General features: G+C 39.4%; 1 protein-coding gene across 1 annotated transcript; it reads left to right on the top strand.

Moving 5' to 3' along the window:
* Nucleotides 1–19,808: 19,808 nt before the first annotated feature.
* Nucleotides 19,809–22,650, top strand: LOC142376764 (red-sensitive opsin). Its single transcript, XM_075460314.1, has 6 exons — nt 19,809–19,911; nt 21,241–21,537; nt 21,660–21,828; nt 21,957–22,122; nt 22,215–22,454; nt 22,552–22,650. Exons 1-6 carry the CDS (start codon nt 19,809–19,811, stop codon nt 22,648–22,650), a joined length of 1,074 nt encoding a protein of 357 aa, XP_075316429.1.
* The last annotated feature ends 316 nt before the right edge of the window (nt 22,651–22,966 follow it).

The following is a 22,966-nucleotide window of genomic DNA, read 5'->3' as shown; positions in this document are numbered from 1 at the left end:
GCTCTTCATTCATAAAAACCAAGAAGGAGCAAAAATAAAACTCAAATATATTAAAAAGTATAAAAGTCAGAAATACCAAAAGATAGAGCATAAATCTCCTGAATGAGTGGAACGTTTTGAGACCAAAACTGGTGAAAAAAGAATTTTCCCTTTTACAAATGGCTTTTTGTTTTACAAATGGAAAATTATATATTTACAAATACACATACAGTATATTTGTAAAAACCAACACACAAGTTACAAATAGGAAATTTGTATTTGTGGATAGCAAAACATGTGTGCAACTCATAACAAACAAGCCTTGAAAAGCTACAAAAACATAGGTGTACAATGTAGACACAGATTTAAAACTGCTTCCTCAAACAAGTGCAATCTCAAACTGTATACCAAGGCTGAATTGAAAAAAAGATACTGGATCCAAATCTGGATACACATCAAAATGAAAATGTCTCATTTCAAAGCACATAACCTGATTGGTAGAGGTAATTAGGGATTACTTGTGTGTGTAAAGAGTCCAGGACGTGCCTTGCTTCTTCCTCCTTCTGAATAAAATCTAAAAGACTAATATTCATTGATGTGAAACTAGTTGATCTATGGCTTTAATCTTGAAGTGAGAATAGAAAAAACTAATTCCAATATTTTTTATTTTACAAAAGAAGTTTACTAAAAAACTGCCATATAAACCAGCGGCCTCCTTGAACTGCTTCCGAGCAGTAAACACCGTAACAGTTGCAGCTATCGCTAGGTGGCTGGACGCATTGATATCAAGGGAGGCAAAAATAGCGCCAAGCGATGCGAGGCCTGACTTTTTCATGCAAAAAGATTTTGTGATGCAAATGTATTACTCTTTTGAACGCATATTGTTTTGAGAAGCAAGACCCTTTATTTGTTTAGCCCCAGCCAACTAGCCGGACTACCTTCGTTAGCGCCAAAACTCGCCTGGAACTCGACTCACAGGACGCAGCGGGGGGCAAGTCAATGTTCATGAATGATATTGCTAATATGGGATGTCATACAGCTTCATGTCAAAAGAGGCGAACTATCCCTTTAAGCCTGTTAATGACCCATTAATTAGAGCAAGGTGTGTTGAAGAAAGGAAACATCTCAAACCTGCAGGGCAGTGGCCACCAAGGACCAGAGTTGAGGAACACTTGTGTAAAATATTAGCCAGCAGACTTGAAATTGGAGATAAATTTACAAAAAGTACTGACACATTTAATCTTTACTTTATCTATTAAAGTAATAGAATTAGAAATTCTCACCAGCAAATGCAGAATTAATTTTTTATGTTCTCTAGGCACTTATATGTTAATTAAGATGGTTTTGATTTTAATTAGATACATGTCTTCAAGTTTTGTTTTTATGTTTCAGTGGAACCGAGTGGCCAGGAGGCAGTGGTTTTAAATGTTTTGATCATTTACCGAAGAGCAGGTTATGTTTTCAGCATAAGTTTCCATGGCAACACACCTGGGTGAGAAGTGAATCACTTTAGTGTCACTGAAAACCTTAAGTTGAACCTGACTTTACCTCACTAAGCCACTAATCCTGCTTCATGAGGACCTGGAGGTGTAAAGACAAGGCAAAGAAAAACACAGCCATAAACCGGAGAAGAAAATAATCTTGTCAACACTGAAAAACTACAACTGTACTTTTAAAAACAAGCAAATTCAATTAATCTATCCATCCATCCATTGTCTATACCCACTTAATCCATCGATTCAATTCAGTTTTATTTATATAGCGCCATATTACAACAAATGTCATCTCAGGGTACTTCAATAACATAGTCCAATTCAATCCAATTTGAGTTAAATTCATTGTAATCATGATTCAATCAAATCCAATTAATTAAATTCAAAATTAATCCAATTCATTCATGCAGAGCTAATTAAAAAACACTTTCTTAGCTAAGGAAACCAACAGATTGCACCGAAACTTGTCTTCAGTCCAATCTCCCGTCCTGAGTGTGCCTGAGGCGACTGTGGAGAGGAACGACTCCCTTTTAATAGGATAAACCTCTGGCAGAACCAGAACCAGGAAGGGTGGCCATCCACCTCACCCAGCTGGGGTTTGAGAAGACAGAAAAATGAGGACTACAAACACTGTAACACCATTCAAATGATACCTGTTGAGACAGGGAAACACAAGTTAATAATCACAATAATGCCAAATGTATATAATATAAATGAGAATATTAAATGGGGGAAAAAGAGAGCAAAATGAGGAAAGGTGTGACATAAGAGGCCCCCCAGCAATCTAGGCCTATAGCAGCTTAACTATGAGATGTTTCAGAATCACCTGAGCCATCCCTTTCAATAAGTTTAATCAAAAAGGAAAGTTTAAGTCTAGTCTTAAAGTTAGAGAGGGTGTCTGCTTTTTTACAACTTATCTGACGTGCCAGCGACTACAATCCTTTCAACATGCCCTGTGAAAGCTGTCGGATATATCAACAAGAAATTTGGGCGCTACAAGAAAGGATTTTTGCCTTAGAAACTGAAATGGGACTTCATGAAACGCTCCCAATGGAATTCAGTGGTAAGAAGTCCACATTTACTTCCAAAGGAAAGGGTAAAAAAACTGCTACATCCAACTTAAAGCTAAATGAAACTGTGTCTTTTCCAAGACTCTGTAAAGACACTTATAATGCACTAGGTGCTAAGCCGAAGAATCGTCAAACTGTTGGTATCAACAGAGGATATGTAACATCACCCGGAATAAAGTTAACAAACAGATTTTTACCACTGTCAGAGCCAAATGTGACTGAGTGTAAGAGAGACGGTACAAAGCAGCAGATGGACAGAGAAACTGTGCCGAGTGTCAAGGTCAAAGATACTCTTGTGCTTGGAGACGGAGCCATATCTAATATAAACATAAACAGAATGGTTACATGCAGCTATCCAAGTGCCACTGTCTCTGACATCACAAGATTACTACCTGAGGTACTGGCAAAACACCAAGGGGTGAAACAGCTGATTGTGCACGTTGGTGCAGTGGACATCAGAGAGAATCAGTCGGAAATCTTAAAAAAAGACTTTGAGAAAGTATTTGAGAGTCTTGATAAAGTGACGATACCAACCTTCATAAGTGGACCTCTCCCAAACATCGTAGAGCTTCGTGGCGTTTATGACGTAATTTCACCTGACCAATCAGTGGACAGCACTTATCACGTGACATTTTAGTATGGCTAGTACCAACTAGACCCACCTCTGAAGCAGGTACTAGCCGGTGCTAAAAATCGTGACGGGTCCCACCTTCAACCCGCGGTGGAAAAGCTCCCAATCAGGGTAGAGTCGTACCGTGTAGAGCTGTACCGGTACAAAAATGTTCGGTGGAAAAAGGGCATAAGACAGCTGCTCGAGTCCTGACTAGAACCAGGAAATACGACCATATTAGTCCAGTGCTCAGGTCTCTGCACTGGCTTCCTGTCGCTCAGAGAATAGACTTTAAAACAGCTCTGCTTGTGTACAAGTCTCTTCTCACGGTCAAGCGCCAAAGTACATCCCTGACATGTTAGAGCCATGTGAACCAACTCGGGCTCTGAGAACCTCAGGGAGGGGTCTCCTGCTGGTGCCCAGAGTCAGAACTAAACAAGGTGAGGCTGCGTTTCAGTTTTATGCTCCTAAAATCTGGAAGTTTCTTCCAGAAGATGTGAGACAGGCCTCAACTCTGACAATGTTTAAATCCAGGCTGAAAACAGTTCTATTTAGCTGTGGATATGACACCTGAAAGTATTTTATCAGCACTCTTTACTTTTAAATTAATTAATTAATGATTATTTTTAATGTTTTTTTTTTATTTTTTATTTCTTTTTAATGATTTTATTGCCTCCTTGTGATTTTATGTAGCTGCAAAGCACTTTGAATTACCTTGTGTACGAATTGTGCTCTATAAATAAAATTGCCTTGCCTTGCCTTGCCTTCCTGGGCATATACTGGCAGTTTGTTCCACAAGAGAGGGGTCTGATAACTGAAGGCTCTGCCTCCCATTCTACTTTTAGAAACTCTGGGAACCACAAGTAATGGATCTTGGTCATGAAGAGCTTTATATGTGAGGAGAAGAATATTAAATTCTATTCTGAATTTAACAGGGAGCCAATGAAGAGAAGCTAAAACTGGAGAAATATGATATCTCCTGTTAGTTCTCATCAAAACTCTGGCTGCAGCATTTTGGATCAACTGAAGGCTTTTCAGAGAATATGTGGGACAGCCCAATAATAAAGAATTACAGTAGTCCAATCATGAAGTAACAAATGCATGGACTAGTCGTTTATTTTCATTTCACTTGATGATACATTAGTGATAACAGTGGGAGTCTTCTCTCTGATAGAAACAATTTTATTGACAAAGAATCTCGTGAAATCATCACTGCTGAGAGTTAAAGGAATACTTGGATCAACAGAGCTCGAACTCCTTGTCAGCCTGGCTACAGTGCTGAAAAGAAACCTGGGATTGTTTTTATTCTTCTCAATGATGAATACAGTAATAAGCAGTTCTAGCTTTATGGAGGGCTTTCTTATACGTAATTAAACTATCTTTCCAGACTAACTGAGACTAAATAAGAGGAACGCCACGGTCTCTCCAGCTTTCTTGCAGCCTGCTTTAAAGCAGCTGTGAATTATACCAAGGAGCCAACCTCTTGTGACGGATTATCTTCCTTTTCAGAGGGGCAACATTGTCCAGTGTTGTACGCATTGAAACTGTAGCACTGTCAACAAGAGAGTCAAGTTTTACTGCAGTAAAATGTAGGTAGCTGTGAAGAAAAGGATGATGAAATTAATTTTGGTTACAGCATTCTCTGATGGACACCTTCTATATGTAAATTTCTTCTCAGAAGCTGAAAAGTCAAGTAATGTAAACTCGACAGTTATCAAAAAATGGTCAGATAAGACAGGGTTATGAGGGAACACTGTTAACTGTTCACTCTCAATGCCATAAGTCAGCACAAGATCAAGGGTGTGATTAAGGCAGTGAGTAGGTCTGTGAACACTCTGAGAAAATCCAAAATAGTCTAATATAGAATTAAACTTTATATTTAGGCTGTCATTTTCAACATCTACATGAATATTAAAGTCACCCACTACAATGACTTTATCTGTACTCAGCACTAACTGGGATAAAAACTCTGAGAATTCAGACAGAAACTCAGAATAAGGGCCAGGTGGACGATACACAACAACAAACACAAGAGGTTTCTGGGATTTCCACTTTGCGTGGGAAAAACTGAGAAAAAGAGATTTAAAAGAGCTAAAGCTAATCTTGGGTCTAGAACTGATGAATAACCTTGATCTGAAGAAAGCTGCCACTCCTCCTCCTCTGCCTGTGGTAGGAGGAATGGGAACATTTAAACAGTCAGAGGGAGTTGATTCATTAATGCTAACATGATCCTCCTGCTGCAGCCAGGTTTCTGTAAGACGTAATATATCAATATGATGATCACAAATCAAACCACATTTAATAGTTTGATGTTTTTGTTCAGTTGGTTTAATTTTTTTAAGGTTTTCTGGATTTGCTTCTCTTGTGTTTATTGATTTATTTAATTTGGGTGGTGTGGGAGCAGATGTGGGGGTAGCAGCAGGTGGGAAACTGCAGAGAAGTGTGTAAGACTACAACTCTACGTACTGGTCTAAACGCTGGGATGTCATGATTTTGGATGACAAATGGGTTCTCAGGGCTTTTTAGGGCATTTAGGGCTAATGAACTGTCATGTTCTACACAATAAACAGCTAAAGGAATTGCTCCTCCTGCATTTAAAAAGAAATCTGTCAACAAAGAGGGGAAGTAGCATCATTTTCTTTAAATTTTACAAAAGTAAAGCTTGAATAAAATTAACAGTCTGACCTATATTCCATCATCCACACATAAGGCCTTCAAAAATGTTACTTTTTAAAAAAAATATACTGAAAAACATGATGCAGACAGATATCCCCCCATATTCCGTCCTTTACAAATCGTTTTGCATTGAAACATTCATTTTCTAAGTGGGAGTAGCAGTAGCAAAATGGCATTTATGTAGAGAAAATCTAAATGAAAATGTGATTTGTGCCATTTCCCCATAATACTGGAAGAAACTCATGTTCTGAGTTTTTGTCCAAAAAGCTGAAAAAATGTACTGGACAACTGCTCCTTTTTCTGATATTTCCTGAACTAAGGAGCTGTTCCACAGCCGTCAGAACTAATCAGAATATCAAACTCAAAATTTGTTCTCATACAGTCTTACACAGTTTATTTTGCTTTCAACTTAATATGACAAGTTTTTTTTACCGCTTTAATGTCTTTGCTGAGAAAGAAAAAAGCAAAAGAATGTTGTTTCTTCACATTTTTTAATTTCTTTGGAGCAGGAATAAAAAGAATCACATTTCCTTATGTTTGAGATATCACTTCATGGTAAAAGCACCAAAATTTGAAAAAGTGTTGGCATAATATACACAAATGTTTAGCAAACTTACTTCAACAATTTTTCTATGACATGCACTATGGTCACTGAAAATTGTGCTCTAATATATAAGAGGATTACATCTTTCCAGTGAATGAAAAGACAAACTATACTATACAAAACACAAAAGTCCAAACTTTGAAGACATTTGGAAAAACAGAACACTGATGTATTCAGAAATATTATACATTCACTTTACATATACATATTTTTGGTCTGTAACTTGACATTCAATTAAAATTGCAGGTTAAAGCAAACACTGTGCAAGAGTGTATTTAGATATCATGTATGATGCTGTTGCATTAAAAACTGGGTAAATGTATGGATATTGGTGTCACGCCCATGGACTCATGTTTTAAGTTTCATGTTTTAGGTCACGTTTTTGGTTCTTAGTCCATGTTTAGTTTTTAGTTTTGCCATGTTTTAGTTTCCCTTCACTTACCAGTTCATTAGTTTCACTTACTTCACCTGTGTTTTTTCCCTCAGCTGCACTCACTCTCCAATCACTCTCACTCCCTATTTAGTTTCCAGTCTCCCCTCTCAGTGTATCGGATCTTTGCCTTCGTTTCGTGCCCTACATGTCTCACCCGTCTTGTTATCCATGTTCCACGTCGACTTTGCCAAGTTAAGTATTTATTTATTCCCAAGCCACACAGGGACTAAAAAAAAAAAAAAAAAAGGAGTCACTGAATTATGCTGAACAAGAAAATACTTGATCAATTGAAGCCCTGACGGTCCAGCTGCTGCTTCCACAACCTGCACTACATCTGTAGTGGATCTCTGAGTTTCCTGAATGTAGTTCAAAATAATGCATCAATAGTTAGCTACTACTTACTCTCTGGGTGGTGAAATAACTTTTGATGTCCCTGTTCTTTTTGGGTGACATTTTCTATTTACAAAGCAGAAACACAGGCAAAAATGGCGACCAAACGAAATATTAATGTGAGGATTTACTTTCATGATTTTGTGGCGTCAAGCCTGTTTGTGAAAGCCAATCAGATATTTTACAGTCAATCCAACATTTTACTAGCCTGGGTGCCAGCCGAACTTAGCCTGACTACGTCATACTCACGATTCTAGTCAGAATGTGAGTCTGATACCGCTCAATAGAGTTTTGAGTATGGGGCGTGTTTCAACCGAACCAGGAGAAAAAATGCCTCTTCGCTCAATTGGATAGACCTACAACCAATCAGAGCAACGTAGTATGTGACGTAGATTAAGCGACACACACTTGTTGTAGGAAGGACGGCAAAAACATCTTTTCTATCGATAAAAGCCTTTATCGCATTCCTCTATTCGTCTTTCAAAATGAATGCAATGTGGAGATCCTGTAGAACAGACTCGATGGCAGAATCTACACACCCTAGCTCTCCAGCGGCAGCCATGTTTGTTTCAAACGAAGTCAAACCAAGCGCTCTTTAGTGACGTAGTCGATAATGTCCCTGTGGATCATCTGTCCATCATCGTATAAAGCCCGCCCTGGCAATCTGATTGGGTCAACCGATTCTTGGTCGGGCATAATGATTTTCCAACTGAGCAGAGCCGGACCGAACTTCCCGACCAAAACTTTTATGGGCGGGGCTAAGTTCGGCTGGCACCCAGGCTAAGCCGAACTTACATGTTATTAATGCATATCTCACGATGCTCATGGGGAAGTATAACCACAACAAGACCAGTAGGGCATTAGCGATTGATTCATTTGAAAAACCTAAATTAAGGTACTAAACTATATTCTTTCATGTTGTTGTACTAATCAATACAGCACAATATAAAAATATCACTAGACATTTTTTATGTATTTTTATGTACGATGTTACAGATCGTGCCACAGCTGTTTGGTGGTAATTAAATTTCCAACACAATTTGTGTGTGTGTGTGTGTATCGCAGTATATCATATTTATTGAATTTATATCTTGTAGGTGATCTTACCAGCAAAAAAGAAAATCCTGTTTCTGAACCCACTGGGCCAAAGAAAAAGGTAATCGATCAGTGGAAGGATGTTACACTGTAATATATTAAAGTGATACTCCGGAGTAGATTCAACCTGGGGTCATTTGAACCGTGATATCCAGCCAAGTAGCCCACCCGCAGTTTTTTCGATATTGGCTGAACATCAGCTGAGTTACTGAGTTATCCCGAATAGCTTCGTACAAGGGTTAATGGATCCTGGTCCGTATCTCCAAAATTACCACACTAAAATCACATGCCATGACACCAAACTTCTACAGTAGTACAAATATGGTCTGTACTCACCAAACGATGCATTTGGAAGTTTGAAAATAGTCCAGGAGTTAATTATTATCAACACAAGCCTGATAGCTTCTCTGCAGCTAAAGCTGCGTCGACGTCACTTCAGAGAGCTGGGAGCTTCAAAATAAGATGAAGGTTGATCTACTACTGTAGACAACAAAGCAAGGCTGCTCAGTTTCTCCATTGATAAAATAACTTGAACATAAAAATTCATTAAAAAAACATGTAGAATATAGGCAAGGCAAGGCAATTTTATTTACAGAGCACAATTCATACACAGGGCAATTCAAAGTGCTTTACAGCTACATAAAATCACAAGAAGGCAATAAAACCATTAAAAAGGAATAAAAAAAATAAAAGACAGAAATTTAAAACCCATTAAAATAATCATTAAGTAATTAAAAAGTGAAGAGTGCAGATAAAATACTTTCAGGTGTCATATGCACAGCTAAATAGAACTGTTTTCAGCCTGGATTTAAACATTGTCAGAGTTGAGGCCTGTCTCACATCTTCTGGAAGACTGTTCCAGATTTTAGGAGCATAAAACTGAAACGCAGCCTCACCTTGTTTAGTCCTGACTCTGGGCACCAGCAGGAGACCCCTCCCTGAGGTTCTCAGAGCCCGAGTTGGTTCATATGGCTCTAACATGTCAGAGATGTACTTTGGCGCTTGACCGTGAAGAGACTTGTACACAAGCAGAGCTGTTTTAAAGTCTATTCTCTGAGCGACAGGAAGCCAGTGCAGAGACCTGAGCACTGGACTAATATGGTCGTATTTCCTGGTTCTAGTCAGGACTCGAGCAGCAGCGTTCTGGATGTACTGCAGCTGTCTTACAGCCCGTTTAGAGCCCAGTGAGCAGGCTGTTACAGCAGTCTAACCTGCTGGAGACTAACGCATGGATTAGTCTTTCTAAGTCTGGTTTAGACACTATTCCTTTGATTCTGGCAATGTTTTTTAGATGGTAAAAAGCTGCTGATGTTACTGATTTAATGTGGCTGTTAAAGTTCAGGTCTGAGTCCAATATTACCCCGAGATTTCTAACTTGATAGTTAGGTTTTAGAGAGAGAGTCTCAAGGTGACTGATAACACTTTCTCTTTGTTTCTGTGGGCCACAGACAATGATTTCAGTTTGGTCTGAGTTTAGCTGGAGGAAATTGTTTTGCATCCACACACTGATCTGTTCGATGCAGCGACACAATGTATCTACAGGCCCATGTTCTCCTGCCGTCAGTGACACGTAGATCTGAGTGTCATCTGCATAATTGTGGTAGGACACATTATAGCTGCGTATTAGCTGGCCTAGTGGAAGCATGTACAGATTGAACAATACGGGTCCCAGGATTGACCCCTGGGGAACCCCACAGGTCATAGCCATTTGGTCCGAGACACAGTTACCAATTTCAACAAAATATTTCCTGTCCTCCAGATAGGACTTAAACCAGTTTAAAGCACGACCAGAGATTCCCACCCAGTCTTCTAACCTCTGTAATAAGATCGCATGGTCAACTGTGTCAAAAGCAGCACTCAGGTCCAGCAGAACTATAAGAATATAGTATATACTTTGTTGTCTACAGTAGTAGATCAACCCTCATCTTACTTTGAAGCTCCCAGCTCTCTGAAGTGACGTCGACGCAGCTTTAGCTGCAGAGAAGCTATTAGGCTTGTGTTGATAATAATAAACTCCTGGACTATTTTCAAACTTCCAAATGCATCGTTTGGTGAGTACAGACCATATTTGTACTACTGTAGAAGTTTGGTGTCATGGCATGTGATTTTAGTGTGGTAATTTTGGAGATACGGACCAGGATCCATTAACCCTTGTACGAAGCTATTCGGGATAACTCTGTAACTCAGCTGATGTTCAGTCAATATCGAAAAAACTGCGGGTGGGCTACTTGGCTGGATATCACGGTTCAAATGACCCCAGGTTGAATCTACTCCGGAGTATCACTTTAAGCATTCTTTTATGGTGACACAGCTATTGTGGTTGCTTAAATAATTCACATAATGACCCCATATTAATTGATGGCTTTCTCGATAAATTGGATATACCTTCTATAACTCCAGAAGATAAAGATAGAGTATCTTGAGGAAGCTATTACTTTGGATGAAATACGACAAGCTATATGTAACATGCAGAGCTCAAAAGCCCCGGGCCCAGATGGGTACACAGCAGAATTTTACAAAACATTTATAGAACTTATCTCTCCTTTATTACTTGAAGTATTTAATGAATCCCTGAGAACAGGTCTCCTCCCACCAACTTTTTAATCAAGCCAGCATCTCTCTACTGCTTAAAAAAGATAGGGATCCACTCAGCAGGTTTGTATAGACCTGTGAGCCTTCTGGGTGTAGATATGAAATTGTTGGCCAAGAATTTAGCTGCACGACTGGAGAAAGTGCTCGCCACAGTGATATCGGGGGACCAAACAGGTTTTATTAAAGATTGACATTTATTTTTTAACCTCCGGCGTTTATTAAATATTATTTATTCTTCCAGCTCAAATTTGCATTTTCCAGAAGTGCTAATATCTCTCGATGCAGAGAAGGCTTTTGACAGGGTCGAGTGGGACTTTCTATTTACAACTCTTTCAAAATTCAAAATTTATTGCCAGGATAAGATTACTTTATGCCTCACCCTTAGCCTCTGTCCACACAAACAAGTTCAGATCTGAATATTTCCCTCTAAACCGCTCCACCAGGTTGCCCTCTCCACTTCTCTTCGCTTTGGCTTATAAGCCACTTGCAATATCTTTACGTACCACAGATATTTATACAGGAATTACGAGGGGAGAGAGGGAGCATAAGGTGTCGTTATACGCAGATGATCTGTTACTGTATATCACCAATCCTTCAACATCCATTTCCAACATCTTGTCTATACTAGATGACTTTGGTAAGGTATCGGGGTACAAGCTTTCCAAAAGTGTTTTATTTCCCATTAATGCTAGTGCCCACGGACATACATTTAGTTCTCTCCCATTTAAGGTTGTACCTAGGGATCATTATCACGGAAACTTTCTCTTCTTTATTCAAACAAACCTTTGCAGAACTTCTAGAACGTACAAAACAGGATTTTAAAAAGTGATCGAATCTGCCTATTTCGCTGGCTGAACGAATCCATGTAATTAAAATGAACATCCTTCCTAAATTTCTATTTCTTTTTCAGAGTATTCCAATTTTTATTAATAATGGCTTTTTTTTAAAAACTAGAAAAATTGATTTCCAGTTTTATATGGAATAAAAAGACCCCTCGGATAAGGAAGCACTTCTTGCTTGCTCCAAGTTGGAGGGGGGAATGGGTCTAACTCATTTCAAATTCTATTATTGGGCATGCAACTTACAGGCACTCTCCTTTTGGCTGCAAGATTATATACCTGCTTGGCTTCAAATTGAGAGAAAAATGCTGCTCCCCAACTTCTTTATCAGCTCTACTTTTTTCAGCTCTACCCACCACATATTCGTATTCGGCTTGCATTATTTATCATAATTCTACTGCGTCGCTGTAATCGTGCCATTGAGAACAGGTTTTGTGCATGAGCATGTTTGTGTAGTAGTCGTCCAACGTGACTAAGTGCACTATTCCCAATCTTGCGCGATGACATCGGAACAGAGACCGCACACACATACGATTGTATTCGGCACAAGGAAAATCCGTACGGAAATATCAAACATGTTTGGTTTGATCCGATGAAACGACAAACGACAAAATCGTTTGTCGGCTGCTACCGCACACCTTTAGGATTCCCATGCGAAGTCATCGGGCCGACAAAATCGTACACGAATCGTAAAGGTGTGCACCGGCCTTAACCCACTGACAGCTATCTTTGGAGTTAAAGAACCTGGTCTTGTACTGTCTAGCTCTCAATAAAGCATGATAACATTTATATCTCTTCTAGCACACAGACTGATTTTACTGAACTGGAAGCTGTAATGGGTGGTGTATGGACCCAATTGCAGTACAAAGGACTAAGAAATTGTGGTAAAAGTTCAACGTTTTACTAAGACTCCGGCAGACAGGCAAACAGTTCAGAAACCGGCAAACAGGAATCAGGAGAGGAGAGGCTAAACTCTTGGTCAGGGACAGAAGGCTGGGTTGATTTACCAGAAGACAGACGAAGCAGGGGAATCAGGGACAGGCGAGGTCGGTACCGGGAAGACAGGCAGGAGAATGCTGGAAAGTCTCGGATGGCAAAGAACAATCTGGCAAAGGAGTGAGTGTGGAGCTGGTGAGTATATGCTGGGCTGATTGCATGTGATGAGAGGCAGCTGTGTGCACAGGTGAGTAGAGTAAACTGCGGAGGTGGGTGTGGCTGACAGGCTGAGTGGGGCAGAGGCAGGATCAATGGAAAAGTACTGATGGCTTGATGACTGAACTGTGACAGAAGCAGGTTCGACCCCCGACTCACTCTGCCCTCTGGAAAGATGTTATGCAACATCCACAATTGCAAAAAATTGAATTCTCCTTGAGAGGGTGTGAAAATAAATTTCATATCTGGAACCCTTTTATAGATCACTTCAACAGAAGTAAACCAACACTTCCCGCAACTTAAGCCTCATATCCACTATCGGGTCGGGTCGCTTTGGGGTCAGCTTGCGTTCCCACTGTACAAAGGGGACCCTCAGGGGTGGGCGGAGCGCGTGCCGAAGCGTAAATAGCAAATAATAGCAAATAACAAATAACATCCATAATTTCGAATCACCTCCAAGCTTCTTCAGTTTAATGCGACACTGGCTCGCGGTCCGATTGAAACCACTCTCTGCCATTTTTTGCGGCAATCAGCTGGAAAACTTTTTCGTTTCGCACAGCGCCATCGAGCTCCCGCTGCACAGCCTCCTCACCAACAACGGAGAGCAGAGAATGGAACCGTTCCTGTGTGCTAGGTACCCCAAGCAGAAGGGTTACAAAAATGGTAACGGGTTCCATGGGACCGGTACACTTTCGTGGTAATGGAAACACTGAAATAAGCGAACTTTTCTGAACCGACCCGTACCGGACTGCATAGTGGATACGAGGCTTTTGCCTGATGTTAATATGAAGACACCACTGAACTACTCGACATCCTCTTTCATTTATGTCGCTTCTCATGGGTATTTATTTGATTTATTTTTTTGTCTTTGTTTATTTTTGTTTTTTTTGGTGTATATATGTGTCATTGATATATCGATATGTCAAATATTGTGTGTATGTTAAATTTTGAAAACCCCAATAAAAAGTGTTTACAAAAAAATAAATAATAAAAAAATAATTCACATAAAAATTGTTTGTCGTTCTGATTAAGCAAAGCAAGGCTGAGAGCCAAAAAAATCCCATGAACTGTTTGGAGAAATGAGCATATAGAGTTCAAAAACATAATTACACTGTGTATGTTGAACCATACACTAATGTAAATATTAAAGCTATAAAATACTGACACACAAATCTATTGCTAGGCCTGCCTGTAAGGAGAATACTGCACTGCAGGCCAACGGAGAAACACAAATGTAGATGCAGACAAATAAGCCATGACAAAATAGCCAATAAGTGGCAATAACATGGTCAGCACAAATATAACAATTAGGCTACTATACAATTCTGACCAGACTTATCGTTTAGGGTTGTGAAATTACATTTAAGTTTCAATGAAAATAAAAATAGACAAGTTATTAGATTTAGTTTGGTCAAAGTCTTAGCTGCAGAGGCAAGAAACTCAAATAAAGCTATTATAGCTTTAAGATAAATGATAGGCCTGTCTAAGCTAAGAGTCTTATGCTGTAATTTCATGCTATGATTTAAATCATCCCAATTATTATCTTCAGATAAATCCCTTATCCAGAGTCTTACTTGAATGTATCCTAAATTACTTTTTACCTATCACAATTGTGAATGAAATAAGAAAAACAAAATCTAAGCTAATAAAAGGCTGTACTAATTGTGTTTCCCTGTACTGTCACTACTTCAGCTAATACACAAAATCTTCTTTACTTTCAAGTGAAAATGATTTTTCTTTTCATTTTACATCCAGTTCTCTTTTCCTCATGCTCCATGCCCATTCCACTATTAAATGTGTCATTTCAAATAATTTCTATTTGTGTTGTTAGATCGTCCATGAGACAAAGGAGGCTGAATCATTCGAGGTGGGCGTGTGAAACAAAGACCCACCCGATCCAGCAAGATGCCACGTCCTGTGGGGTTTATGCTTTGAAGGTATATTATAACATGAAGAATCTTATTCATCATTGCTCTGAACCTTGTGTAACTGTTTCGTGTAACACAAGCATGTTTGATAAATATGCACAATGGCAAGATATTATTTGATATGTAAGAGAAAGAAAGTAAAGTATTATGTTGTTTAGGGATTTTACTATTATGTGTTGTTGGGTTACTTCAATTACTTAAACTACACAAAGATTAATGCTACTATCAATTTTGGACATTGGTCAAATGTCACTTCATGTCCAATTACTGTTCATTTTCATAATAAATACATTGTGGCATCTAATATTCACAGTTTGCTGAATGCAGTTGTACACATCAACATCCAGTGTCAACAGTATATGGGAAGAAATAGCTCTCTCTTCTTATGAATACAGGTGTTTTTTTTTCTAATTTCCTTTTCTAATTAATATACCATTACTCTGACAAACATTACTGACTGACCCTTGTTCTTTGTATTGCAAGATGACCTGACAAACCTATGTCATATCTGTGGAGAGCACTCAGGGGACACTTTGTGGGTAAGTGTTTTACCTGTGCTTCCTAAATTGGGCTTTGATTAATAAAAAATGCCTAATATCATACATTCCTAACAATTTAATAATCATTCACAATCTTTGTTAGATCCGGTGTGACAGGTGCCCACGGTGGTACCACAAGAGCTGTGCCGAGTACCCCAAAAAAGGAAGGATATCATATGTGTGTGCAGCATGCCAGTAGCATGCATGCTACGTATTGTTCCAGTATATTATTGTTTGATTATTAATGTGTGTGTGTGTGTGTGTGTGTGTGTGTGTGTGTGTGTGTGTGTGTGTGTGTTTGTCTATCTGTCTTTCAGTTTGGCAGTATATTTTTCTGTACGACTGTCTGTTCAAAATAAATACATTATTTCTCAAAACTTATGAATTAAATGATTATGTATCACAAGTGGACATAGGTCAGAACATGTTCATATTAAGATGTCAAACGAGGTATTTTTACCCTGTTTCATTACAGGGTAAAATACTTTCTTCCACATGGGCAAACTCTGCTGAGTGATATAAAGCCATTTTGGGGCAGAAACCGCCTCATCGCACAATATCAGAGGCATGAGTCAGTTTTTGGCCGGCGAAATAGTCTGAATTTTACATTATAATGTCCTTTTACCCATTTTTCAAGTGATAAGAATCACTGGTTGAGGTCAAATCTTATAAATATAACTCTGCCTAGTGATAAAAAGTCATTTTGGGGCAAAATATCCCTCTATGTACAACACCAGAAGCATGAATCAATTTTTGGCAGCCGAAATACTCTGCTTTTTACATTGTAATGTCCCTTTATCCATTTTTCAAGTGGTAAGAAGCACTGGTTGAAGTCAAATCTTGTAAATATAACTTTTCTGAGTGATATAAAGTCATTTTGGGGAAGAAAACCCTTTTCAGTATAACATTAATAGTAACTATGCCTTCAATCAGTTTTAGACGGGTGAAAACTCATTGAAAACTGCAAAACACATCCAAACCCCTGAGAAGCAAATACTATACAGTGGTACACTATGCAGTCTGGTACGGGTCGGATCAGCTTGCGTTCCCACTGTACAAAGGGGACCCTCGGGGGTGGGCGGAGTGTGTGCCGATGCGTAAATAGCAAATAACATCCATAATTTCGAACCACCTCCAAGTTTCTTCAGCTTAATGCGACACTGGCTCGCGGTCCGATTGAAACCACTCTCTGCCATTTTTTTGCGGCAATCAGCTGGAAAACTTTTTCGTTTCGCGCAGCCATTGAGCTCCCGTTGCCTCCTCACCAACAACGGAGAGCATTCTGAAATGTGAGCAATTCTGAATGTTCTGAACCGACCCGTACCGGACTGCATAGTGGAAACGAGGCTTAATTGCCATGTCTGATTTTTCTACAAAATGCACTTCTTTTGGACACAGCTATAATTACATTATAATGCAGTTGTGTGTATTTGCATATATGACCGTTTATTCCAGAGAAAAGCAGACGGTTTTGCGCTACCGCTCAACGAGCTGCTGTGTGCGCTCCCGCGGCCGGTGTTATGCCGAAATGCCTGCCGACAAATGCATCCCCATTTGCGGGACCAGCAGGGGATGCATTTTTCGGCAAATCATCGGCAGACCTTTGCCGGAAAATGCATCCCCTGATGGTCCCCTGCTTTAAAGAGAGAATGGAATGATATAACTACATTATCATTTGTTTACCTGATTGAATTAAGATGCGAATTTCAATAAGTTCAAAATTGTCTTTAAAATTAAAATAGTCAAATTTCATAGTTTTAGGTTAATTTTTGGATTATTTCATCTGGGCTATACTGAGTAAAGATTGATATTCATAGAAAATTATTTCGGCCTTAGCCTACTATAAAAGTGTTAGTCACGGCCCTTTGGAATATTTGCACAATAATAAAAATAATATGTGAAAGAGATGCTATAAAATGTGCAATTGTCGGATTATCATAAGTGTACATGTATTATTCATCCACATGAAAAGATATGAACGAATGAAACACCATTGTCAGCTCAATATTATCACTGTAACTTTATTGGATAAATTTAATAATCCATACCTGTAACGCTCCCGCGAATGAGGATGCATTTCTCGGCAGGCAAGTACTTCTAGGCATAACACCTGTTAGTACCTGGCAGACCTTTTTTGCACAACACGGGTCAAAGGTGGGTAAAAAAAAAAAAAGTCCGATATTCTGGGGTGAATCTCTTCTCACGGAGGGATTAAAGGTGTTTTACTTGCCTCACATGCCTCACAGTGTAGTCCGTCTTTAAATCTGCTTTAAGACCTGTCCGTTCAGTCAGGTCAACCAAGGTCGTAAGCTTGCAGGGAAAAGTCAAAACTAATGTTTGGGGAAAACAGAGCCACCAATATTTTTGAGAATATTCTAATGTAACATTTTTTTTACGAAATGCATTAAATATAATATTTTTCACAAATTCATTTGTAGTATTAAGCATTTGTAGAGAAACGATTTTTCCTGCGTGCCCTCTCGTCTCAATGTTCAGTGTAACCTGCATTGCACCAACGTTAGATATGCTGCCATTTGATTGGCTGAAGGTCAAGACGGGCTGTGTTGCAGAATGGCTGTAAAATGTTGGATTGACGGTAAAATATCTGATTGGCTTTCACAGACAGGATTGACGCCACAAACTCATGAAAGTAAATCCTCACATTAATATTTCGTTTGGTCTCGCCATTTTTGCCCGTGTTTCTGCTTTGTAAATAGAAAATGTCACCCAAAAAGAAAAGGGACATCCAAAGTTATTTCACCACCCAGAGAGTAAGTAGTAGCGAACTACCCACACTATGCCAGACTTCTATCCTAACGTAAACACTCATTCTACTATGGAAAAGGGTTATTGAGGTGTTATGGTGTGAATGAAATGTAGGCTAGGAGGCTACTTTTATTTTACATTAGCATTTTTTTTTATCAGGAGATGTTTTTTTCTCTCTCTATTTTTGAATTAGAAACAAAGTTGGTTCCATAAAGCCTAAATCTTGGCTATTCCTGTAATATTCAAAAGTTTTTCTAATAAGTTTGAAAAGTGTAATGCATATAGTCATCATATAGGCTAAGGTCTACATTTTATTCATTGATATATTATTTTGAACTACATTCAGGAAACTCGGAGATCCAGTACAGATGTAGTGCAGGTTGTGGAAGCAGCAGCTGTACCGTTGGGGCTTCAATTCGATCAAATATTTTCTTGTTCAGCATAATTCAGTGACTCCTTTTTGTTTTTAGTCCCTCTGTGGGTTGGGGGTGGGGTTGTTGGGAAGTGTCCCTACCAAAGCTAAACCCAAACTTACGCCCTTGAGGCTAACCAAGATCCATACATTTACCCAGTTTTCAAGACGACAGCATCATACATGATATCAAGTTACAGACCAAAAATATGTATTTGTAAAGTGAATGTGTCATATTGTCTGAATGTATCAGAGTTGTTTTTTCAAATGACTACAAAGTTTGGACTTTTGTGTTTTGTTTCTTGCTGTTTTTCCTCTTCAATCGAAGAGTCATTAATTATGAGACTGGTAAAAGATTTCTATGTCCAACAGAGCTACAGAGCTAAAGCCACTTAACTGAACAGAAACAGTCTGAGATTGCATTACCTCTGCATAAGCAAAAAAAAAAAAAAAAATCCTAGTTCCAAAAGAACATCTGAGTTTGTTCTCGAGTGTCTGGTACCAGGATGTTAGCAATAGATCATTTGGACTTTGTAGTTGTGGAGTCAGATATTCATAGCTTCAGTTTTTTTCCCACAGATCCCATCAGACTTACATCTGGATTGTATGGAAGCCAGATGAACAGACTCTTTTGTTTTTATTGTTGTTTTCTCTGAACCCTTCCTAAGAAGTTTTTACAAAGCCCGCTGCTGCCCTACTTTTGGAAGTTCTTACTGTTGGGAAGTGCTGTTACCAAAACTCTGTAGTAGAACACAATGAGCAGTGCTTCACCTGTCAGTGACAGGTTTCTGTGGACAAACTGGATCTGAGAAAAGCGGCAATACACACATGTATCTGAATACTTGAGAATGCAAACATTTGCTTTGTAGCATTTGTTCGAGATGTGCAGTTTTCTGCATGATTATGTATTCCTTTCTAAAGTGCTTTATAGAAAAAAAAAAGCACAATATCTTGAAGGAAAATGAGGCATCAAAATCCTCTTAACTGAGTGTACGGAAATCTGCTTAGTGTCTAAACCTCATTAGCCGATACTTTTAATTACCGTTCAAAATAAATAATCCCCTTTGAGTGTCACTGCCAAGTGGTACAACCTGGCTGCGACAGCATGATTATGAAGTAATCCTATCTGAAGTCAAAGGTATAAAAGCGAGACGAGAGGCACCGGTCATCCTCGGGAAGTTCAAAGTAACAAGAAGACCCGACAACAGAGGACCTCCATCTAAGATCAGAATGGCAGAGGAGTGGGGAAAACAGTCATTTGCTGCCAGACGGTACAATGAAGAAACAACAAGGGGTTCTGCCTTTTCTTACACAAACAGCAATAATACCAAAGGTACAGTATTATCACTTCATCTTTTGAGTCATTTGATGGAAATGTATAACATCTGAAGGACTGCAACAAAAACATTACAGGCTAGAAAAAGTACTCACAGTGGTGGAAAAAATCTTTTTGTGTTTTGATAAGTTATTTCGAACTTGATTCAGAAGAAAATTTTACAACATTCACAGCCACATTTTGTTTGTGGAGTATACAGTTTAAAGCAATACAATGTAACTTCTCAAAAAACCCATTATGGAGCTCCCCCTACAGGCTGTTCCGAGAGCAACTCTAGTCCGGTCTCTTGCTTTGTCGGCCTCTCTCTTTCTCTTCCTTGCTTCATCAGTCAACTTCTTCTTCTGTTTCTTCGGTGCCTCTGCCATGATGATCGTACTGACAATGTTGCGCTAGCTTAGCCTTATACCTGGGAGCGTGAGAGGGGTCTATTTGTTTTTGCGGTAGGTGTGCCAGAAAGCAAGTCGAAGTACTTCCTCTCAGCTCCCGGGCCGGTCCAGCAAAGTTACATAGCGCAGTTATTCCAACTCAAGACAGGCCAATCGTAATATTCAAACTCATTCTAGCCACACAATTTTTTTCAAGCTGTTATTTTAAGGTAGAAATGTTACATAGTATTGTTTTAAAGAATGTTTGTGACTGAATGAAACTTGATACACAATCTGACTTAGATGACGTGTAAAGTCAGTTAGTCTTATGCACTTATATTTAGTCTAAGATTTTTTAAAACTTGGTTGTTAGGACCAAAACTATTATTGTAAAATGCTGCAAAATGGACCTTGTCAGAGTTATATAACCAGGTAGAGTCTACAGTTCACAAAATAAAATACAATATATTACAGAATAGGGGCCGCACGGTGGTGTGGTGGTTAGCACCGTCGCCTCACAGTAAGAAGGTTCCAGGATCAACTCCCGGCTGGGGCCTTTCTGTGTAGAGTTTGCGCGTTCTCTTTTACTCCAGCTTCCTCCCACCGTCCAAAAACATGTATGTTAAGTTAATTGGTGTCTCTAAAATTGTCCTTAGGAGTGAGTGTGCGCATGTACGGTTGTTTGTCTCATTTATCTCCGTGTGGCCCTGTGATGGACTGGCGACCTGTCCAGGGTGTACCCTGACTCTCGCCCAATGACCGCTGGGATAGGCTCCAGCCCCCCCACAACCTAACCGACTCAGTGGTATAGAAAATGGATGGATGTTACAGCACAAAGTATATTGATATGTGTTCTCTCAAAATGATAACATTTCTTATCACAAAATGGACTTGTGGAATCATTAAACTGCAAAAGTTTCTGACTTGATTATAATACGATTTCTTGTACTTGTTTTTCCAGATCCCTTTGAGGGACCCAACTACCACATTGCTCCCCGATGGATTTACAATGTTTCAACAATCTGGATGATTTTTGTGGTGATTGCATCGGTCTTCACCAATGGCCTCGTATTGGTGGCCACAGCAAAGTTCAAGAAACTGCGTCACCCTCTGAACTGGATCTTGGTTAATCTTGCTATAGCTGATCTTGGAGAGACGGTTTTTGCCAGCACCATCAGTGTGTGCAACCAGTATTTTGGATATTTCATTCTGGGACACCCAATGTGCGTCTTTGAAGGCTACACTGTCTCAACTTGTGGTGAGTGGTCACAGTAATTATGTATGACATAGGAATACACACTATATGTACACAGAGAATTCTTGGCTACATATTGTTAACTATCTTGATACATTCACGGAGCTTCCTTCTTCTTTACACAGGTATTGCTGCTCTTTGGTCCCTAACTATCATCTCCTGGGAGAGATGGGTAGTTGTGTGCAAACCTTTTGGAAATGTCAAGTTTGATGCCAAATGGGCCACAGGTGGAATTGTGTTCTCCTGGGTGTGGTCTGCAGCGTGGTGTGCTCCTCCCGTCTTTGGATGGAGCAGGTAATCTGCTGCTTCTTTTTTCTGTTTATTTTGCAATCGTATCAATATGATTCTTTGATCAGTAGAAATACAGAGTGGACTTTGAGTGTTGGAACACGAAGTGAAGACTAAACCGTTTCTCGTACCAGGTATTGGCCCCATGGACTGAAAACTTCCTGTGGGCCTGATGTATTCAGTGGCAGTGACGACCCTGGAGTCTTGTCCTACATGATTGTTCTTATGATTACATGCTGCATCCTTCCCCTGGCTGTCATCATTTTGTGCTACCTTGCTGTGTGGTTGGCCATCCGTGCTGTAAGTTTTCCTCCAATTGTGTTTTAACATAACTTCATAGAGCATTTGTCAAAGCCTGACAAAATCTGACCCACTTGATTTGTGGACCGCAGGTTGCCATGCAGCAGAAGGAATCTGAGTCAACCCAGAAAGCTGAGAGAGAAGTATCCAGGATGGTGGTTGTCATGATCATAGCTTATTGTGTGTGCTGGGGACCTTACACCTTCTTTGCCTGCTTTGCTGCGGCCAACCCTGGATACGCCTTCCATCCTCTGACTGCTGCCATGCCTGCATACTTTGCAAAGAGCGCCACCATCTACAACCCAGTCATATATGTCTTCATGAACCGACAGGTGCGCACAGTCTCATTGCTGCATTTATTAACTTACCTCGTCCAATGTGAATTGATACTTTTTCTAAAAAATACATTTTCATCTTTTCCCCCCTCAGTTCCGCACATGCATCCTGCAACTGTTTGGCAAACAGGTGGATGATGGCTCTGAAGTATCCACATCAAAGACAGAGGTCTCCTCTGTGGCTCCTGCATAAACCTTCTGTGTTCTCTGTTTTGGAAAAAAAACTACTTTGACTTGTACAGTAAATATGTATTATTTTATTTGTCTTATTTTCATAAACATAGCTTTCTGGCAAATGGAAAAACAAAAAAAAAAACAATAAAGTGAATGTATCATGCATGGATGGTCTTTTTTTTGTAATTAATATGAAATACAAAGCATTCTATACGTTTTGCTGTTTGGTATTTTCATTTAACAACTCCATATTTTTTGGAGGTTTTAATTGTACCATTTGAAAGAGATCTTACAAACAAGCCTTGAAAAGCTACAAAACTATGGAGGCTTACAAT

The sequence above is a fragment of the Odontesthes bonariensis genome, chromosome 3, assembly GCF_027942865.1.
Source record: "Odontesthes bonariensis isolate fOdoBon6 chromosome 3, fOdoBon6.hap1, whole genome shotgun sequence".
Lineage (NCBI taxonomy): Eukaryota > Metazoa > Chordata > Actinopteri > Atheriniformes > Atherinopsidae > Odontesthes > Odontesthes bonariensis.
Note: the sequence above shows the minus strand (reverse complement) of the source record. Positions and strands in the feature narration are given on the sequence as shown.

Coding starts and splice junctions, on each gene's coding strand:
- LOC142376764 (XM_075460314.1), top strand. CDS start 19,809: ATGGCAGAGGAGTGGGGAAAACAGTCATTTGCTGCCAGACGGTACAAT. Junction 21,538..21,659: donor CTACACTGTCTCAACTTGTG/GTGAGTGGTCAC, acceptor TTCTTTACACAG/GTATTGCTGCTCTTTGGTCC. Junction 22,455..22,551: donor ATGTCTTCATGAACCGACAG/GTGCGCACAGTC, acceptor TTCCCCCCTCAG/TTCCGCACATGCATCCTGCA.